Raw genomic sequence first — 14,921 nt, forward strand, 5'->3', positions numbered from 1 at the left:
CTTTTTTAATGAAGCAGAAAATATCACTCGTTTGATAACAAAAAACGGTTACGACGACATGAAAAAGGTTGTGCTATACTTTCACCATGAGGGAACGTGTGAGTGGTGAGGGTGGATGAAAGGTTGGACTCAACAACAATTTACCTGGAATTAGATGAAAATATTGCAGCCCTGTCCTAATCTGACCGCTGCTCATCCAAACCACATAACTGCAATACTGTTGCTTTTGAAATACTGTGTTTTCATTTGTGTAATGTAATACTGTGTTTGTGGTGAAGTCTTGAACAAGGACCCCACTGACTTTGAAGGCCTTCATTCCAAAATTCTCTTCGACATAAAAACTCAATTAGGTTGCTAGTGATTAAGAGTATTAAGTTCATGTTTTTGGCAAAATTTTAGAATGAAACCCTTCTTTTTTTGTACAGGTGCAATAGCCCATTTGACTAAGTGTACTTCTGCTACAACCAAGTGAATTTCACAATTCCTCATTCAAAATAAAAGTCTCCCTTCACAGCATCTTCACATTCTTTTGATACCCTCCATCTGTTATCTATTAACTGGCTTTCAGCATATTTGGAGAAATAGGTTTATTTGCTTTCAAGAGTTAGAGCTGGAGCTAGTAGCTGTTAGCTTAGCATAAAAAGGGGGAAACGGCTAGTCTAGTTCTGTCCAAAGGTAACCAAGCCCAAGTTAACTGCATATCTTGTTTAATTTGTACAGAAGTCAAAGTATAAAAATGATAATGCATTTCAAGACAAGTAACTTCCTGGAGGCTCTGCTGGTTACTTGGTTCCTGTTACCAGCCATGAAATTGTCTGGTATAATCGTATAAAACCATAATTTAACTTGCCTTGTGCCTTGTTTTGTTTTAATTTGTGAACATTAAAAGGTGTTGATAGGCATACTTAGTTTACGTAGTAGCCTTAGCTCTTTCCCCATTTCCAGTCTTTCTGCTAAGCTAACAGTCTGCTGGCTGCAGTTTCACATTTACTGCATGAGTGCATCCATTAATCTAACTCTCATCAAATAAGTGAATATTTCCCAAAATGTCAAACTAATTATTTCAGGTCACTCTCCTTCATGTCCATGGATGACCACTTCACAAGTTGTGTTTTCTCCCGATAGAACATTCCTTGATTTTTATCTCCACCGAAACACAGCAGTGTATTAAAATTAAGAGCCACCGTCTGTGTTTTGACAGCATTTGTCTTTCCGTTAACATTCAATCCAATGTTAGGCTGTAATCCCTTTTTCTTACAATTAGGAAATAAGTAGAAAAGCACGGTATTAAAAAACATCCCAACATCTTCTCAACATGACTTCAGAGCCTTGAACATACAACAAACATTATGAAACTATCATACAAACATACACACATTCACACACACTGCTCCTTAACAATCTCTGGTTGAAGCTCAAACATCTTGTGGCCCAATATGATATATAATTAAGTGTTTTGTCGTGATTGGTTCAATAACAATTTTTAAATGATTGGTTTACAAAAACATTAATAAATACAACTTGATTTAGCTTTTTTTTTTATCCCAGAGAAGGTTAAAGAAATTGTTCTTTTAAAACATAATATCACAACTCTTGCCTTAAAAATCATACGACCACTGAAGTATTATTACAAATAAATTAAAAACATCAATATATTACATGAATTAACACCTTGTCACCACAAGTCACCGCAAATTAGATACATTCAAAATAAGTCCCTTGTTTGGTTTCAAGAGTCACACTATTGACTTCTTTTAATCTCCAAGCCAAAATAGGGAGGTTCAATTAAGCGAGTTAAATAAATCTTATAAAAAAAGAACCACAACTGGACTGAAATCAAGATCAGTGAAATTAATTAACTTAATTTTATGAGGAAGGCAGAAACCAAACTCATTCAGATCGAATCAGCTGCTTACTGAAATTGTGGTTATTAACCAGCATAACTAACCTCCGTCTCACAGACCCCCGAACCACGGGATCACGATCACCCAAACATGCTGCCAATCTGCTGTTGTACTTTTTGTTTTTTTCACCTCCAAAGACTTATTTGCTCAGGCTGCACACCCTTCAGGATCAAGACTTCAATAGGTCAAATGAATGACATTAAAAATGTGGCAGTACTGATTAAGATATTTGTAATAATGAATGTCTGGTAATACCTCTTTTGTGGCTTGGACTAGGAAAATATTCACTTTAGCCTATTTAGTTAGTGCTGTAAACCAATTATTATTGCTAAATTAGCCTGTTCTTGTCTCTTTTTTCTGCTGGTGTAACCTAATGGAATGACTTTTTTACCCTTAATAATGTGCTTAAGACTCCAGCATGACAGAAAACCCTCACCTCCAAGCTGTAATAACCAGCTATCTCCACATGGGGGCAACAGTTACCATGAAAGGCAGAGACAACAAAGGAACCAGGGAGAAAGAGAGCTGGCTGGTTGCAGATCTGTCCCTTCCGTGACCGTTGTTTCTGTTCCACTTGGACCCGTTTCTTTCTCTGACTCGAGGTGGCTTAACAGGGTTGGATGCAGGATTGCGAGGGGCTTTGTTGTAGGGCGGGGAATAAGGCCCATAGCCGGGCCCGTCGTCATTGTACCTTTCACCCTGATCTCCACCTCCTGAGCCGCTGCCCTCCTCACCTGGAACAAGGAAAAAGGTCATTCTGACTGGTCTGATGGAAATCAAACAAGTTGAATCGGTGCATCACTTAAATACTCCTTTTGGGATTATATATAAATCTATATACTGACTGTCCATGAAGTCCATATCCTGTCCACTCTGAGCGTGTCTCAGTTTGTTGGTCACCACCCTCAGCTCCATGATCAGCTGTCTGGTCCTCACGTCTGGCCTGGCAATGTCCACTTCCACCTCCGGGTTGTTGATCTGGCTAACCAGCCCATCACCCGTCACATCTGGGAGGTACCTGAATGGCGGACACACACACAAAAACAAAAACGTACAAAAACATCATGGATGCACACAAGCGCAGGTCTTTTCTAAGCAGCGTGAGGTGACTTCACATGGTGTGGCTTCAAATGGGAGCAGGGAGATTTAACTAAAACAGAATGAATGAGCATCACACAACCACAAGTGTTCAAGGTGTATTTTGTTAAAACCCAGCATCATTGCAATGAAAGGCTCTCAAGGGGGAGCAACTCACTTCAAAGTATCCTTGACTTATTCAAGCTTAAAGCACCTTTGAATTCCAAGCAAATATGGATTTTCTGAATTAACTAACATTAACAAAAGAGTAAGTGAACAGTTTTTTATGTTATGCCAAATAAATCAGTGTATTGATGTAATGATCAGTAGAGATGCACCCGATGCTTCATTATGGATGAATAAAGAGACCTGTATAGCATTAGGTTAATTCCTATGAAAGTTGCTCATTGGAGCATGAAATAAAAATACCCAGATTTTCCAGCGATCTTCCACACAAAAAATGAGCATCATAAGCGTCAGTGAAAAGAAGGGCGTTGGAGGAGGATGCTGCCAAATGTCCCAATCTGACAGACATTTTCTCAAGAGGACAGACACAAGTGGCCGCTGGTAAAGAGAGATATGGGAGTAATCACCAAAACAACTGTACGTACCTCTCTGTTAAGGAGAATGATGTCACTTTTTTATTTATTTGTTTTATTTAAATTTTAAGCCAGCATATCGTTGAAGTGAAATGGGCTGTTATTTATCTTACTACATCTGGCCCCGTCCAGCTTCTGGTTAACAAAGATAGCTTCTATAATTCGAAGTAAACTTTACAGCTAAGAGTTTAAGTAATCTTAGTAATTGCTTGCAGTGGTTGTGACGGTAGCAAGGCTTCGGTAGCATGCCCTGCTTTATGGTCTATTTTACTCTAAAAGGAACCATAATTCACTAAATGGACATCATGCTGCATCGAAGAAGACTTTAAACAAGAGATTTGGGCCATAAACTCATGGTTACAATGTTTACTGAGAAAATAAATCAAGCGAGAAGTTGGGCCATTTTCTCAAAGACTCCCATGCATTCAGACATATTTTTGCAACCAGATGGGTCGCCCCCTCGTGGCCAGCAGGCAGAATGCAAGTTCAAGGCATTTCCACATCGGCTATACACCATATTTTCTTAAAACTACATATATGCCCCCAAATACATGTTTTATAATAAAGTCAAGTGCTGATAACAACTAGGTAATTTATTAATTCAAGTTTCACGCATTAGCATCGATATATTGTAATGTGCGTGATACGTCATCATTTTAGTAATATAATTATACGAGTATAACGTTTTATATCATCACATGCTTGGCTGCAGTCCCACTTTGCAATTTCACCTGCTATGGTGGGTGTAGTTTAACATAAAACTGTTGCCTAATGCAGCTGGAACATCATAGTCCCTTATGCCGAGTTGTTTTTCTCACAGCACAGTCTCTATATCAGTCCAGATATGTGGTGTTAGACTGTCTCTTGTGTGCATGAAAGCAAACAGTCCAACGCAGGGAGCATGTGGGTGGCTTATGGTGGCAAAATTAAATGAACTAAGTTCTATCGGTACCTCTGCACCACCAACCAGTCGTCATCCACCTCCACTCAACGCTACCCTCTGCTCTGATCTTGCTCACCTCCCACGGGTCTGCCCATTCCAGCAGCGATCCTCATTAGTGACGTCGGCGGCCATCTTCTCATCGTTGCAGATGGTGTGTGGGAGGGACACCCAGAAGCCACGCATGGGCCTCAGTCGCTCCTTGAGCTCGGTAACCTGCGTGGAAGTGGAAAGAAATTGGTAAAGACTCAGATCTGGTTCTAAAGAGTCCTTGTTTGGTATGGCTGGCTGGTGAAAGCATATTGAAGCTGCAGCGCTGACGTTGGCCCAAGTCAAAACCTGACACAACACTGCTCCTGGGTCAGTTCTAAAACCACATGTCTTTTATGTCTTATAAATAGATATGAATGCCTGCCATCCTCTTTCTCCCTCCTCTGCTGTTGGTGTCATCTAGTTTAATTTATTTTCCAGTTCTTCCATCTTTCAATACCACTGTGTGATCACAAGAGTCCTGTCTGGGCTCTGACCGCTGCACTCTGCATTATTACTTTCTGCTACCAAGCTTAGTTTGTTTACTGTTCCTCATCCTCTCTTTGCTTTCAGCTCAGTTGCTATGTCTGAATCCTGACTCATGCACAGTACAAACATTTGACATTTTTTATTGCAGTTCCAACATCATATTGAAATTGCACTCAACCCAAAAATGACCTGCTCAAAATAACATTTTTGAATACAAAGTTAGCAACTAGCTGATGGACATAGTGGAGAATTTAGCAGCTAAAAGCTCAGGTATCTTACAATTTGAGTCCAAGACAGAGGTAGAAAAGAGAGTGAATACTTGATTTTTATAAGAGAATATGTTGTGTCTGGAGTTTGTTGTTCAGCCACCACGCAGCCAAAAATCCATCACTTTTAGATTCACTTTATCAAATGTTATGAATGGATGAGTTCACACAGGATATGTGTCTTCCTCACCAGTCGATCCAGGTTGGTGCCTGCAGCCGTGGTGGGTTTCTCATCGGGGCTGTAGGTGCGGAAAGGCCTCCTGTTGCCCCCTGACTCTTTGGGTGACCGTTTGGACCGTCCTGGAGCTGGCCTGGGGCTTCCACAACCTTGGAACACCTGAGGTAAACAGCAAAGCAATACTAACGTTAACAGTGGTGTAATAAGCATAATTTTAACGCACCATGTGTGTGATACTTCAAGGAAAGCTCCACCTTTGAATATTCTTGCAAAGTTATTCTCTAGACTTAGCTTTTTTTAAATTTGCCCTCAGTTGCCTCGAGGCCGTCTACTTCCTATTTTCGATCATTTTGAGGCACCCCTATGATTCTAGGTTGAAGGCGACTATCACGAACTGCCACCTTGTCCTGTAATGTCTGCGATTCCACCTCTATTGCATTCTTCCCCTCCTTGGTCATTTCCTGTCATCTCTCTACCGTGTCTGAGAACGTGTCTACACAGAAGTGGTTGCTCTTTTTGAAAGTCAATTTCATCTTTACCTTTTCCGATTATCCGTTGCCACGTTGCGGTGGCAGCAGGCTTAGCAGGCCATTCTGTTAATGTTCTGTTTTCAAGCTAACCTTAGTGTTGGTGTGGCAAATCAATGAACTGAAAACATTGTCGAAATTGTTCTCCATAACCTCCGCAATCACACAATGTTTGTGAAAGGTGGCAAACACACAAAGCTGAGCTGTGAAGGAAAGAGCCGCCACCTGTTCCACAAACCAGGAGCTTCTCTGTTTCTAACGAGGTGTGGGTTCCTCTCTGATGGATTAGCTGCCGGAACAGTTGCCATGTTTTAATCATAGTGTGAGGCTGTCATGCTCTCTGTGTATAATTCCTGTCATTTCTACTGCATGCTGTCTCATTAATATTATCACTAAACAATAATCACGATTATAGCTTTGACTTGTAAGAGTGATTTTTTATTTTTTGTAAATGATGCTAGTTATGCACTCACAAAAGGTTCAATACTAGAAGTACTACGCTAAATACTATATTTCTGGGGAACCAAAAAAAGAATGCATCAATGTCATTTTCAATTCCCATCATGTGTGTTTGTGTCCTCTTCCTTGCCTTCGTGGAAATGCTGACACTGTTTTCCTGCATGTGCATGATGGCCTCCGACACTTTCACAGAGATGGAGTCGGCTGCGAGCTCCATGTTGAACGGCCCCTCCAACTTCTCTGAAACCTGGTACAGAGCATCTGATGGAGGACAGAGGGAGATACAGAAATAGGGATGACAGGTTGGTAAAGTCTGCTGTGACTCGATCACCCAAGCTCTCATTGTCTGGTATTGCACGCAAATTCTAGACCGTGAAAAACATCAAGACAGTGGTTTCCTGTGTCTGGATCTATCACAAGCTAACCAGCTAAAAATATTTGATTTACGGCTGCGTATGAGGTTTCAGGACTGGGAGATTAAGAAGCGGCCCAACATCACACAAACAGAGGTGTGAAAAATAATGGTTGGATGGAAAGGGTGCATGGGGGGTAAAATGGGTTCAGGTGTGGTAGACACGGATTGAGTGATGTAAAGTAAGAGGAAGCACTGTGCATGGAAAGGGAAAAAAGGAAGGAACATATGGGTTTGATGAAAGGAGAAAGGAAACATAGGAAGACAGATCAATTGTGAAGGAGCAGAGAAGCATGAATGATTAATGAAGGGGGAATTCATTAGGGGGGGAAGGAAGTGAAAGTAAAATGAGAGCATGAATGGAGTCCACTTTAAGGTATGCTCACTTAAATAATGATAATAATTCAAAAAGGCTTTTAAATGTAATTTGGGCCGACATTTTCCCCCCCGTAAGGATCTGCTGTTATGAAACCAAAGGCTTCTTGTGGTTCTTTGAAATACGAGTATGTCATGCATCTCGTGCACCTGGCCCTAAACCCACTTCAACAACAACAGCGTATTAGGATGTATTGGTCACCCTAACCCTCACCCACCAATAAAATTGTTCCACTCAGTGTCCAGGTCGCCCTGATTGGCTAAGCAGCCCTTCATCACATTAAGGCACAGGGAGTGGCAGGGCCGCAGGGAGGGCATGCCTCGACACAGTGGGCAGTACCACTGACGCATCAGGCCACGGACGCACTCTGAATCTGCAGTCAACTGAAGCACAAATTAACAATATTAGAAAGGTGCTCGTTATCCAGAGCAGCAAACAACTATTTGCAATGTAAAGATACAGATTTCACGGTTGTCAGCATAAACACACCAAATGTGTCTCAGGTTGTTTCCCGTTGCAGTGTATGTGAATTAAATGAGCTGGCAGGAAGTAAACCTGGTCCCGAGCCGTTGACTAGCAATGCAATTTTGTCCTGAGCAGAGAATTAAGTTGCTCTCCCTCTTCTGTTGTGCCCCATTGACCCCTCATTGCCACGGCTCGGCACTGAGCACACATCAACGGTGGTTCCCGCTGATGACGTCGCCCGACCCACAGCGTTGCCACAGAAGTGTAACGCCCACCCTCTGGTAAACGCCGTCACTTCTGTCACAACTGTTGCCGTTGTTTGTAGTGTTAACACCTTTAGCTGCTCTCGCCATGTTTGTCTGCTCTTAATATTGTCTTGATAACCTTTTACTATATCAGGTTACTTCTTGTTGGTGGCTGCGCTTTTGGAGTGCTTTGACTGTTAAGAAAACAGCACTTTCTTATTTTAAGGACCAAATCTGTTATTTGCTGATACTAAAAAAGGACAAAAGAGTCAAATTGTTAAGTTGATTAATCGATAGACAAAATATTTATCTGCAACCATGTTGAGAATCAAATAATGGATCATTTTCAAGCAAAATGCCAAATATTTCTTTGTTCCAGTTTCTCAAGTGTGACGGTTCAATGCTCGGTTCAATGACAATTGATCAAAAAACAAATAAACAGATAAATCATTACTGAAAATAGTTGAAACAATTCTTTGCATACAAATCTTGCCAGTGCAGTTTTAACAGCAGAATGCAGCACACTGGTCAACTCACCTTTGTTGCTTTGTTAACAATATCCCGACCAGTAGCCAAGCCCTGAGATAGAGCTCTGGCTGCAATGAAAGCCCTCGACACCTGAATTTAATAGGAAAGAGACCAGAACAATATTAGTCAATTGATCATAATCAATCATTACTGGAAGTGATGCTGCATCAAGGACATCTTAATGTATTTTTATCATAAGACACATACTTGTACGCGCAGTCTGCGGGGCACATCCCCAAACGGCTGCAGCTGCTCGGCATGTTTGCTGACACACTCCAGGTAGTCTTCACTAAACTGATACTGGGGATTAACCAGAGAGAAGACTCGCTCCACCAGTCTTGACCAGAAATCTGAGAGAACCTCTGATAGACTGACACTGCCTCCTGTGGACACAAGAGCAACTGTCAGCATATGGTATCTAACAGTGACAACACATAAATCATGTTACCCTTGGGATTTCTGAAAGAAAGAGCATACTATTAGCACCTTGTACTTATACAGGAAATAGTTCACCCCAGTTGCCATGTCAACCAAAAACACTGGGAGTTAAATACCCCCAAATAGCCTCGTACCTGACAGCTCTACAGTGCATATGCAATTCCAAGGATTGTCAAGAGATGTACCTAAATGGTTGGGTTACAGTACTGGTAGGCAAACCTCCGGCACAATGGTGGCACGCTGTAGCTCAACCAAAGGCACATGAGCAATAAGTGTGCAAGGGTTCTTCATATCAAAAAGGCTGCCGACCCCTGGGCTACAGTGAAAGTGTTGACTTCAGACACTGTTCAAGCTGTTGGGGGAACTTTGATGAACATAGTTTTGGATATTTAATTCAATGCCTTTTTTGAAAAGAAAGCCAACTTTGAACTCTTGAGCTCATCACACCGGTTTTACACCGGTTTAGCCACACTCAGCAGTCCCACCACGAGTCCTTTTTACTGACAAAGCACTACCAGTTACAGGGAACAACTCTCTCTATGTCAATAAAATGTTATTGTACCCTGTGCACCGCAATACAAGTCTTCTAGGTGCAAGCTGCCACAGGATATTATAATCAAATAAATGTCAGAATATATTGACAACTGCATAAAAGTAAAGAAGTGTCAAACACAAAAGACAGTTTCTGCTAATTTAATATCAATTATGTCTATTAAACACAAAGAGAGAATAATATGTTGTGTTCACGTTTCCCTCATTTACTCCTTCCTTTAAATGCTTGTCAGTCTATGTGCAAGAAGCAACTGGTAAGCCGATGCTGTTAATGCAACTCTCCAATCTGTAGTCTGCAACGCCGCCTCAAATTAGCCATAATAGTCGTTTGGCACACAAAGACAGATTGACTAAGTAGCAACAGCCTGCAGACAGTCTCGCCAGCGAGCGGCTATCATGCCCAAACGGAGCGATCCGGAACAGAAATAGAAACATCCGTGGGATTTCCAATTCTCTCTTTATTTTTCTCCAATTCCTCTCGGCATTTTTTGTTTCTCAATAGACAATACTGATTATTTCCTGCCAAGCAGAGAGGCAGTGGAATTACCAAAACTGGGATGTGGATAAAACTGCCTCTGCAACAAGAATCCTCACAGCTACTTGACTACTTAACCAACCATTGCTTTTTGAACACTTCTGTGCACTGATGCATTCATGGTGTTGATGGAGACTACAACATTCAGGTTGCCTGCCTGAATAATTGTCTCCTTAAATGAGAGTGTTGCCAATTCAGACTCTGTCTCATGACTTTCTTTTTGCTAAAACGTCCAGTCCTTATTTCATTTTTCCTTTTTATTAATCCTAATCTTTTTTTGGGTCATTTTGCACATGGGACAGGGAGCATGGGGAGTGAGAAGGGAGGGGGCATGCAAAAAAAGGTAGGAATTGAGGTTCCTATTATATGCTACGTGTCTCCTAAACCACTGGGACGCCCCTGGTTTCACTGTTTTATGCCAAATTCAACCCAATTGGTATCACTTTGCAGGACCGTTAGACCATCTGAAATGCATCATATTGAAGTGAGGTAAATAATGTGATGGAACTTACCAGAATAATATCTTCGCAGCTCCACAAACAGCTCCTGAAAGACGTGTGCATTCTGGGTGAAGAGACGGCCATAGGTCTTGGTAAACATCTGGTTCATAGACTTCTCTGACAATTCTATAAGCTCTCTGAAGAACTCTGCAGACAGACAGGAAAAGCAGAAATTAGATTTGTATTTGTCACCCGTCTTATTCTCTTCCAGAAGCCAGGTTTCCACGTACTGTACGTAGGAAGAGGCACCCCCTCTGCCTCAAGATTAACAGCTCACAGGGACAGTTACATCAGAACCTGCATCCGGTAAATGAGTAACAATGTGTATTCTATTTAGGACTTTAGGACTCATATGCAGTCTCCCACTCCTTCGGCATCTTTAAATGATTCATCACGTACATTATATAAAAGGATGATGAAGAGAAAAAAAAGGTGATGGCAGTCCAGAGCAGGTAGGAGGAGAAAGTGTAAATGCAGCTCACTGCTGTGGCTGCTACAAAACTGCAGCCGTACATACAGAATTTGAGACAACGTGGGCTGAATTCTCTGAAATGCAGTCTCTAAAGCTGTCTGGGTAGGTTTCCCCACAGTGATCATTTGTGTAAAAGGACATTCCACTGATTTTACACATGAACATGAAGTTTATAACGTCTTCTGTGGATCTGGAGGGAGTGAAAACAAAATCCCTGATGATGCTGTCTACAGATTTATAACAGAAATCACCATTACAAACTGGTGAATGGCCACATTTTTAAAACTGCACATTTCCAATTAGAGACGCTTTGTAGCTGCGTTGTAGTTTCTGTAGTTTAACCCGTGCTAGGGACTAAATGTCAAGATATCTCGACCTCTGCTGCTTGAATCATTTTTAAAATCTGTCTCTTGTGAGCGCCCCAACTTTATGAAATTGCAATCCGTAATTGCTGGAGTACCTCTTTAAATCCGGCAGTTCTTATGTGTTGATTAAACATAAATAAGAACCATGTTAGGATCTCTGCATTATGCACTGCTGTGCTTTTAAATTCCAGTTGATTTTGTGACTCCAGTATCCGTCCATCTGAGAGGAACTGTGCAATCAGAGATCCTAAATAGGTTTTTGATCAGCTAGCACTCATCTCCACCAACTCGATAGCGACGAGGTGAAGCCGGCTCCCTTTTTTTTCTCTTCAAATGTCCCCACTGTCGGATTCAAGAAAGAGCCGTTTTGATAATCCAAAACATAATCCTTGTAATGAATCAGTCTCTCACCATCAAACCTGCGGTGCCTCTGGGTGAAAGTAGTCAAAAGGAACTGGCTGTTCTCCTCGACGGCTTTGAGGAAGTCCCTCTCGCTCTGGAGGGCCAGCGTCTCCTCCATCTGACTGGAGCAGCAGGTGTAGTCTTGAGGACAAAGCCGCAGGTGCTCACCTGGAGGACAAAGTTGAACCAGGCCAGAAGAGAAAGACAAGTTATGTTGCATGTTTTAGAAGGTTCTGTTGAGAAATTAGGTTATTTGGGGTTAATGGTGACGCATTTTTCTGTTTTTGTGGCTAAAAGGGGCTACATTAATAAATGTTCTATTAATACCCGAACAAAAACCAAGGACTGTTCTAAATAATGTCAGTAGGTTTCTTTTATCAGGTCAAAGCAGATGTTTTAGTGAGAAAGTAAATTACTCCACTCATCAGTCTGTTCTGTTACCTTGGGGAAATCTTATCAAAGATAAGGGTGTGATAGAAAATTGTAATTTCCCTGCATGAATTATTCAGCTTCAATCTGTCTTTCTTTGTCAGCTCAGGTTGGGTCTTTGATATGTCAGAAGTAATGATATGCAAAAGACAAGCAGGGAAGAAAGAGGAAAAAACAGCACTGTGACCGGCAAAAAAGGTTTGAATTTGTTGTTTTTTTTTCAAATTTTACATCCAGCATGAATATTGCCGCTGTTCATACAGTCGAAACTCTCCCAACTCCACCCTCGCTGATGTTCCCCTCTGCCTCTTTTGTTCTCTCTGTGTGTCTCACTATTAGCCCTCTCTCATCCCTCTATTTCCATTTCTAAACTGCCTCTCTTCATCCTTAGCTCCCCGGCCATCTGCTCCCCCCTGGCCCACGGGACAGTGAGCCAAGACTCAGGCAGTGATAGCCCAACACACACACACATACACACACACACACACACAAAATCAATCAATACTGCAGTTGTCTCAGTAACTCACACACAGAGCTAAATTGCCACAAAATAAATCATCACACACACTAGAGATCTGCAATTCAGCAAACATATATTTCCCTCATAAATTGTGCTTCTTTTTTTTTTTTACATGAAAGCTCCAGATCTGTCTGAGGCTAACGCACAAGCCATCATTTCAATGATTTAAAAGGCAAAGCTGAACGTCCAAGAAGTAGTAGTCTACTTCTTCAGACACTCAAGTGCTCAACCCTTTGCTCCCTGCAGGTCAGACATCCATATTTAAACACATGCCCACCTACTTCCCCTCTCCTCCATCCCACCCCTCTCACCAAGACTTCAAATCATCCTAAATCCAACAGTTTTGTAATCAACGTGATGTTTTAATTTCGCAGATAAGATTATCACTAGAGAACAGAGCCTATGGGTATATGTAGGGGATTTAACTGTGAGCCAGTAGGCAAAGACTAATTAGGGGCGAGGTTCTTTGTTGCATCGGTGTTGGCAATTTGCTCATCCCCTTAATCATCCTATTTAAACAGCACCGAGGGGAGGAGGGGGCGGGTGTAATTTGTTTTAAACCACACTTTGTTATTTCTCTTGAGGAAAACTCACCATGATATGTCCTATATTGCGTCTCTGGTGGTTATTTGTGAGTTTTGTACTTTTAGAAATCACTTCTTCGTATTTTTTCGTTTTTTTTCCTCTCCTGTTATCTTCTAGTATTACCAACTAATGTTGCCATAAATAATTTGTGGTGGCGGGCAGTGAGTTTTCAGCGACCTTGCATATTATAGTATTTTCATCCCCAAAACAGAGCAAGCTGAAGCACCTACAGTTCTGCTGCGACGTATTACATTTTATTATACTATATATTATAGGCACATATATCCTAACACTTGAGGATGGGACTGTTGTGCACGAGTCCCCTCAAAACTGCCTGATTGTATAATGTATTCATCTTCACCGCCTGCTTGATAAGAGTCTTACCGGAGATTTGAGTCAGCGGAGCGGTGCCAGTGCTGTACCCCTTCTCCGCGTACACCTGCCGGGTGTCGGCGCAGCTCCTCCCCGCAGCCGCCACGGGGCTCCGGGTCCCCGACAGAGCACAGACCGCGTAGAGCACCACGAGCAGCGGGTACCTGGGGAAAGTTAGCCGGGTATCCATCCTCGCGGCAGGGCTCAGAAGAAAAGAGAGCAGGGGGCGGGTGGGTCCTTATAAAACCAGACGGGTGCGTGCAGCACCTTTATAAATGAATTAATGAATGGCCGGGTTAGATGCGGGCAAAAGTACAAAATCCCAAAACGTCAGTCGTTTAAAGCGGTCATAGTTTTCTCCCATAAGTGCGATAAACCTACGCATCCGGGCTGGTTTTTATATGGCATATATGTCCCCATAGACTGTCCAGTTAATGTGTCCTTCCTGGGTGATCCGCTGTTGTACGTAAATGTAAAGGGAGTATGAATGGGGCACTCCCGTCCCTCAGCCACATCCAACAAACTGAGTCAAGCGCGCAGGAGTCGGCAGCATAGTACCGGAAAAGTGACTGTTTTCAAAATAAAAGCGAACAGTGTTAAGTCTTCAAATTTAAATGTGATTTATTATATATTGGATGATCAACATTAAAATGTAAGTTTGAAAAAAAATAAAACAGGCGGAGAGAGCTTGACCTAAGCCTGTTTTTGAAGGGCCCCAAAAAAATGTAGCACCAGTTATGTTTGATAACCTGTGGCCTAATATCTAGGAGTCTTACAGCACTCATCTTATACCCGCAGACACGTTAACCCTTTCCTTCATTTACGTTTGAGAAGCGTTCTCGCTGCATACATGTTCTTCACTTCAAACAGGTGCAATAATGATAAGGTTAAGGCTATAATAATAGCAAATAGTCCTACAATAAACTGTATTATATTCAGGACTAATATCCCATCGCGGGCTTAACGTTTTATGTGTTCGCGTCATTTTCACGCGCAAAAAATTAACTGTGAAACGAGGGCAATAGGTATTTTATTTTAGAGGTACGGGCCAGAAGTTGTGCGTCACCCCGGCAGGTTTGACCGTAGCCCGTCAAACACAGAACAATGAACCGTGCTGAGGAGGACCAACAGGGGAGAGTTGGGTGAGGAGCCTGCGGTGGCGGGGCGGGTAGCAGCTGAGCCGACCACCTCAGGGTCCTAAAAACTGGATACGAAGCAGACAGACTTAACGATTATACACGGATGCAATTTAATAT

The 14,921-nt window shown here is 42.0% G+C and overlaps 1 protein-coding gene across 1 annotated transcript; it reads right to left on the bottom strand.

The window, feature by feature from the left end:
• Positions 1 to 6: 6 nt before the first annotated feature.
• gpc2 (glypican 2) lies at positions 7 to 13,878 on the bottom strand. The gene is made up of 11 exons (XM_084010525.1): positions 13,678 to 13,878; positions 11,769 to 11,927; positions 10,533 to 10,667; positions 8,703 to 8,878; positions 8,505 to 8,585; positions 7,475 to 7,640; positions 6,600 to 6,730; positions 5,496 to 5,642; positions 4,600 to 4,736; positions 2,750 to 2,922; positions 7 to 2,638 (listed from the first exon to the last, which is right to left on the bottom strand). The coding sequence occupies exons 1-11, from the start codon at positions 13,853 to 13,855 to the stop codon at positions 2,361 to 2,363; spliced, it is 1,761 nt and encodes a 586-aa protein (XP_083866651.1). The 5' UTR covers positions 13,856 to 13,878; the 3' UTR covers positions 7 to 2,360.
• Positions 13,879 to 14,921: the final 1,043 nt, after the last annotated feature.

This window comes from Eutrigla gurnardus (assembly GCF_963514095.1).
Source record: "Eutrigla gurnardus genome assembly, chromosome: 5".
NCBI lineage: Eukaryota > Metazoa > Chordata > Actinopteri > Perciformes > Triglidae > Eutrigla > Eutrigla gurnardus.

Excerpts from the sequence above, each read along its gene's own strand:
- gpc2 (XM_084010525.1), bottom strand. The coding sequence starts at position 13,855 with ATGGATACCCGGCTAACTTTCCCCAGGTACCCGCTGCTCGTGGTGCTC. Across the intron at positions 5,643-6,599 it reads GTGTCAGCATTTCCACGAAG|GTGTTCCAAGGTTGTGGAAG; the intron begins GCAAGGAAGAGG and ends TGTTTACCTCAG. Across the intron at positions 2,639-2,749 it reads GGATATGGACTTCATGGACA|GTGAGGAGGGCAGCGGCTCA; the intron begins GTCAGTATATAG and ends TCCTTGTTCCAG.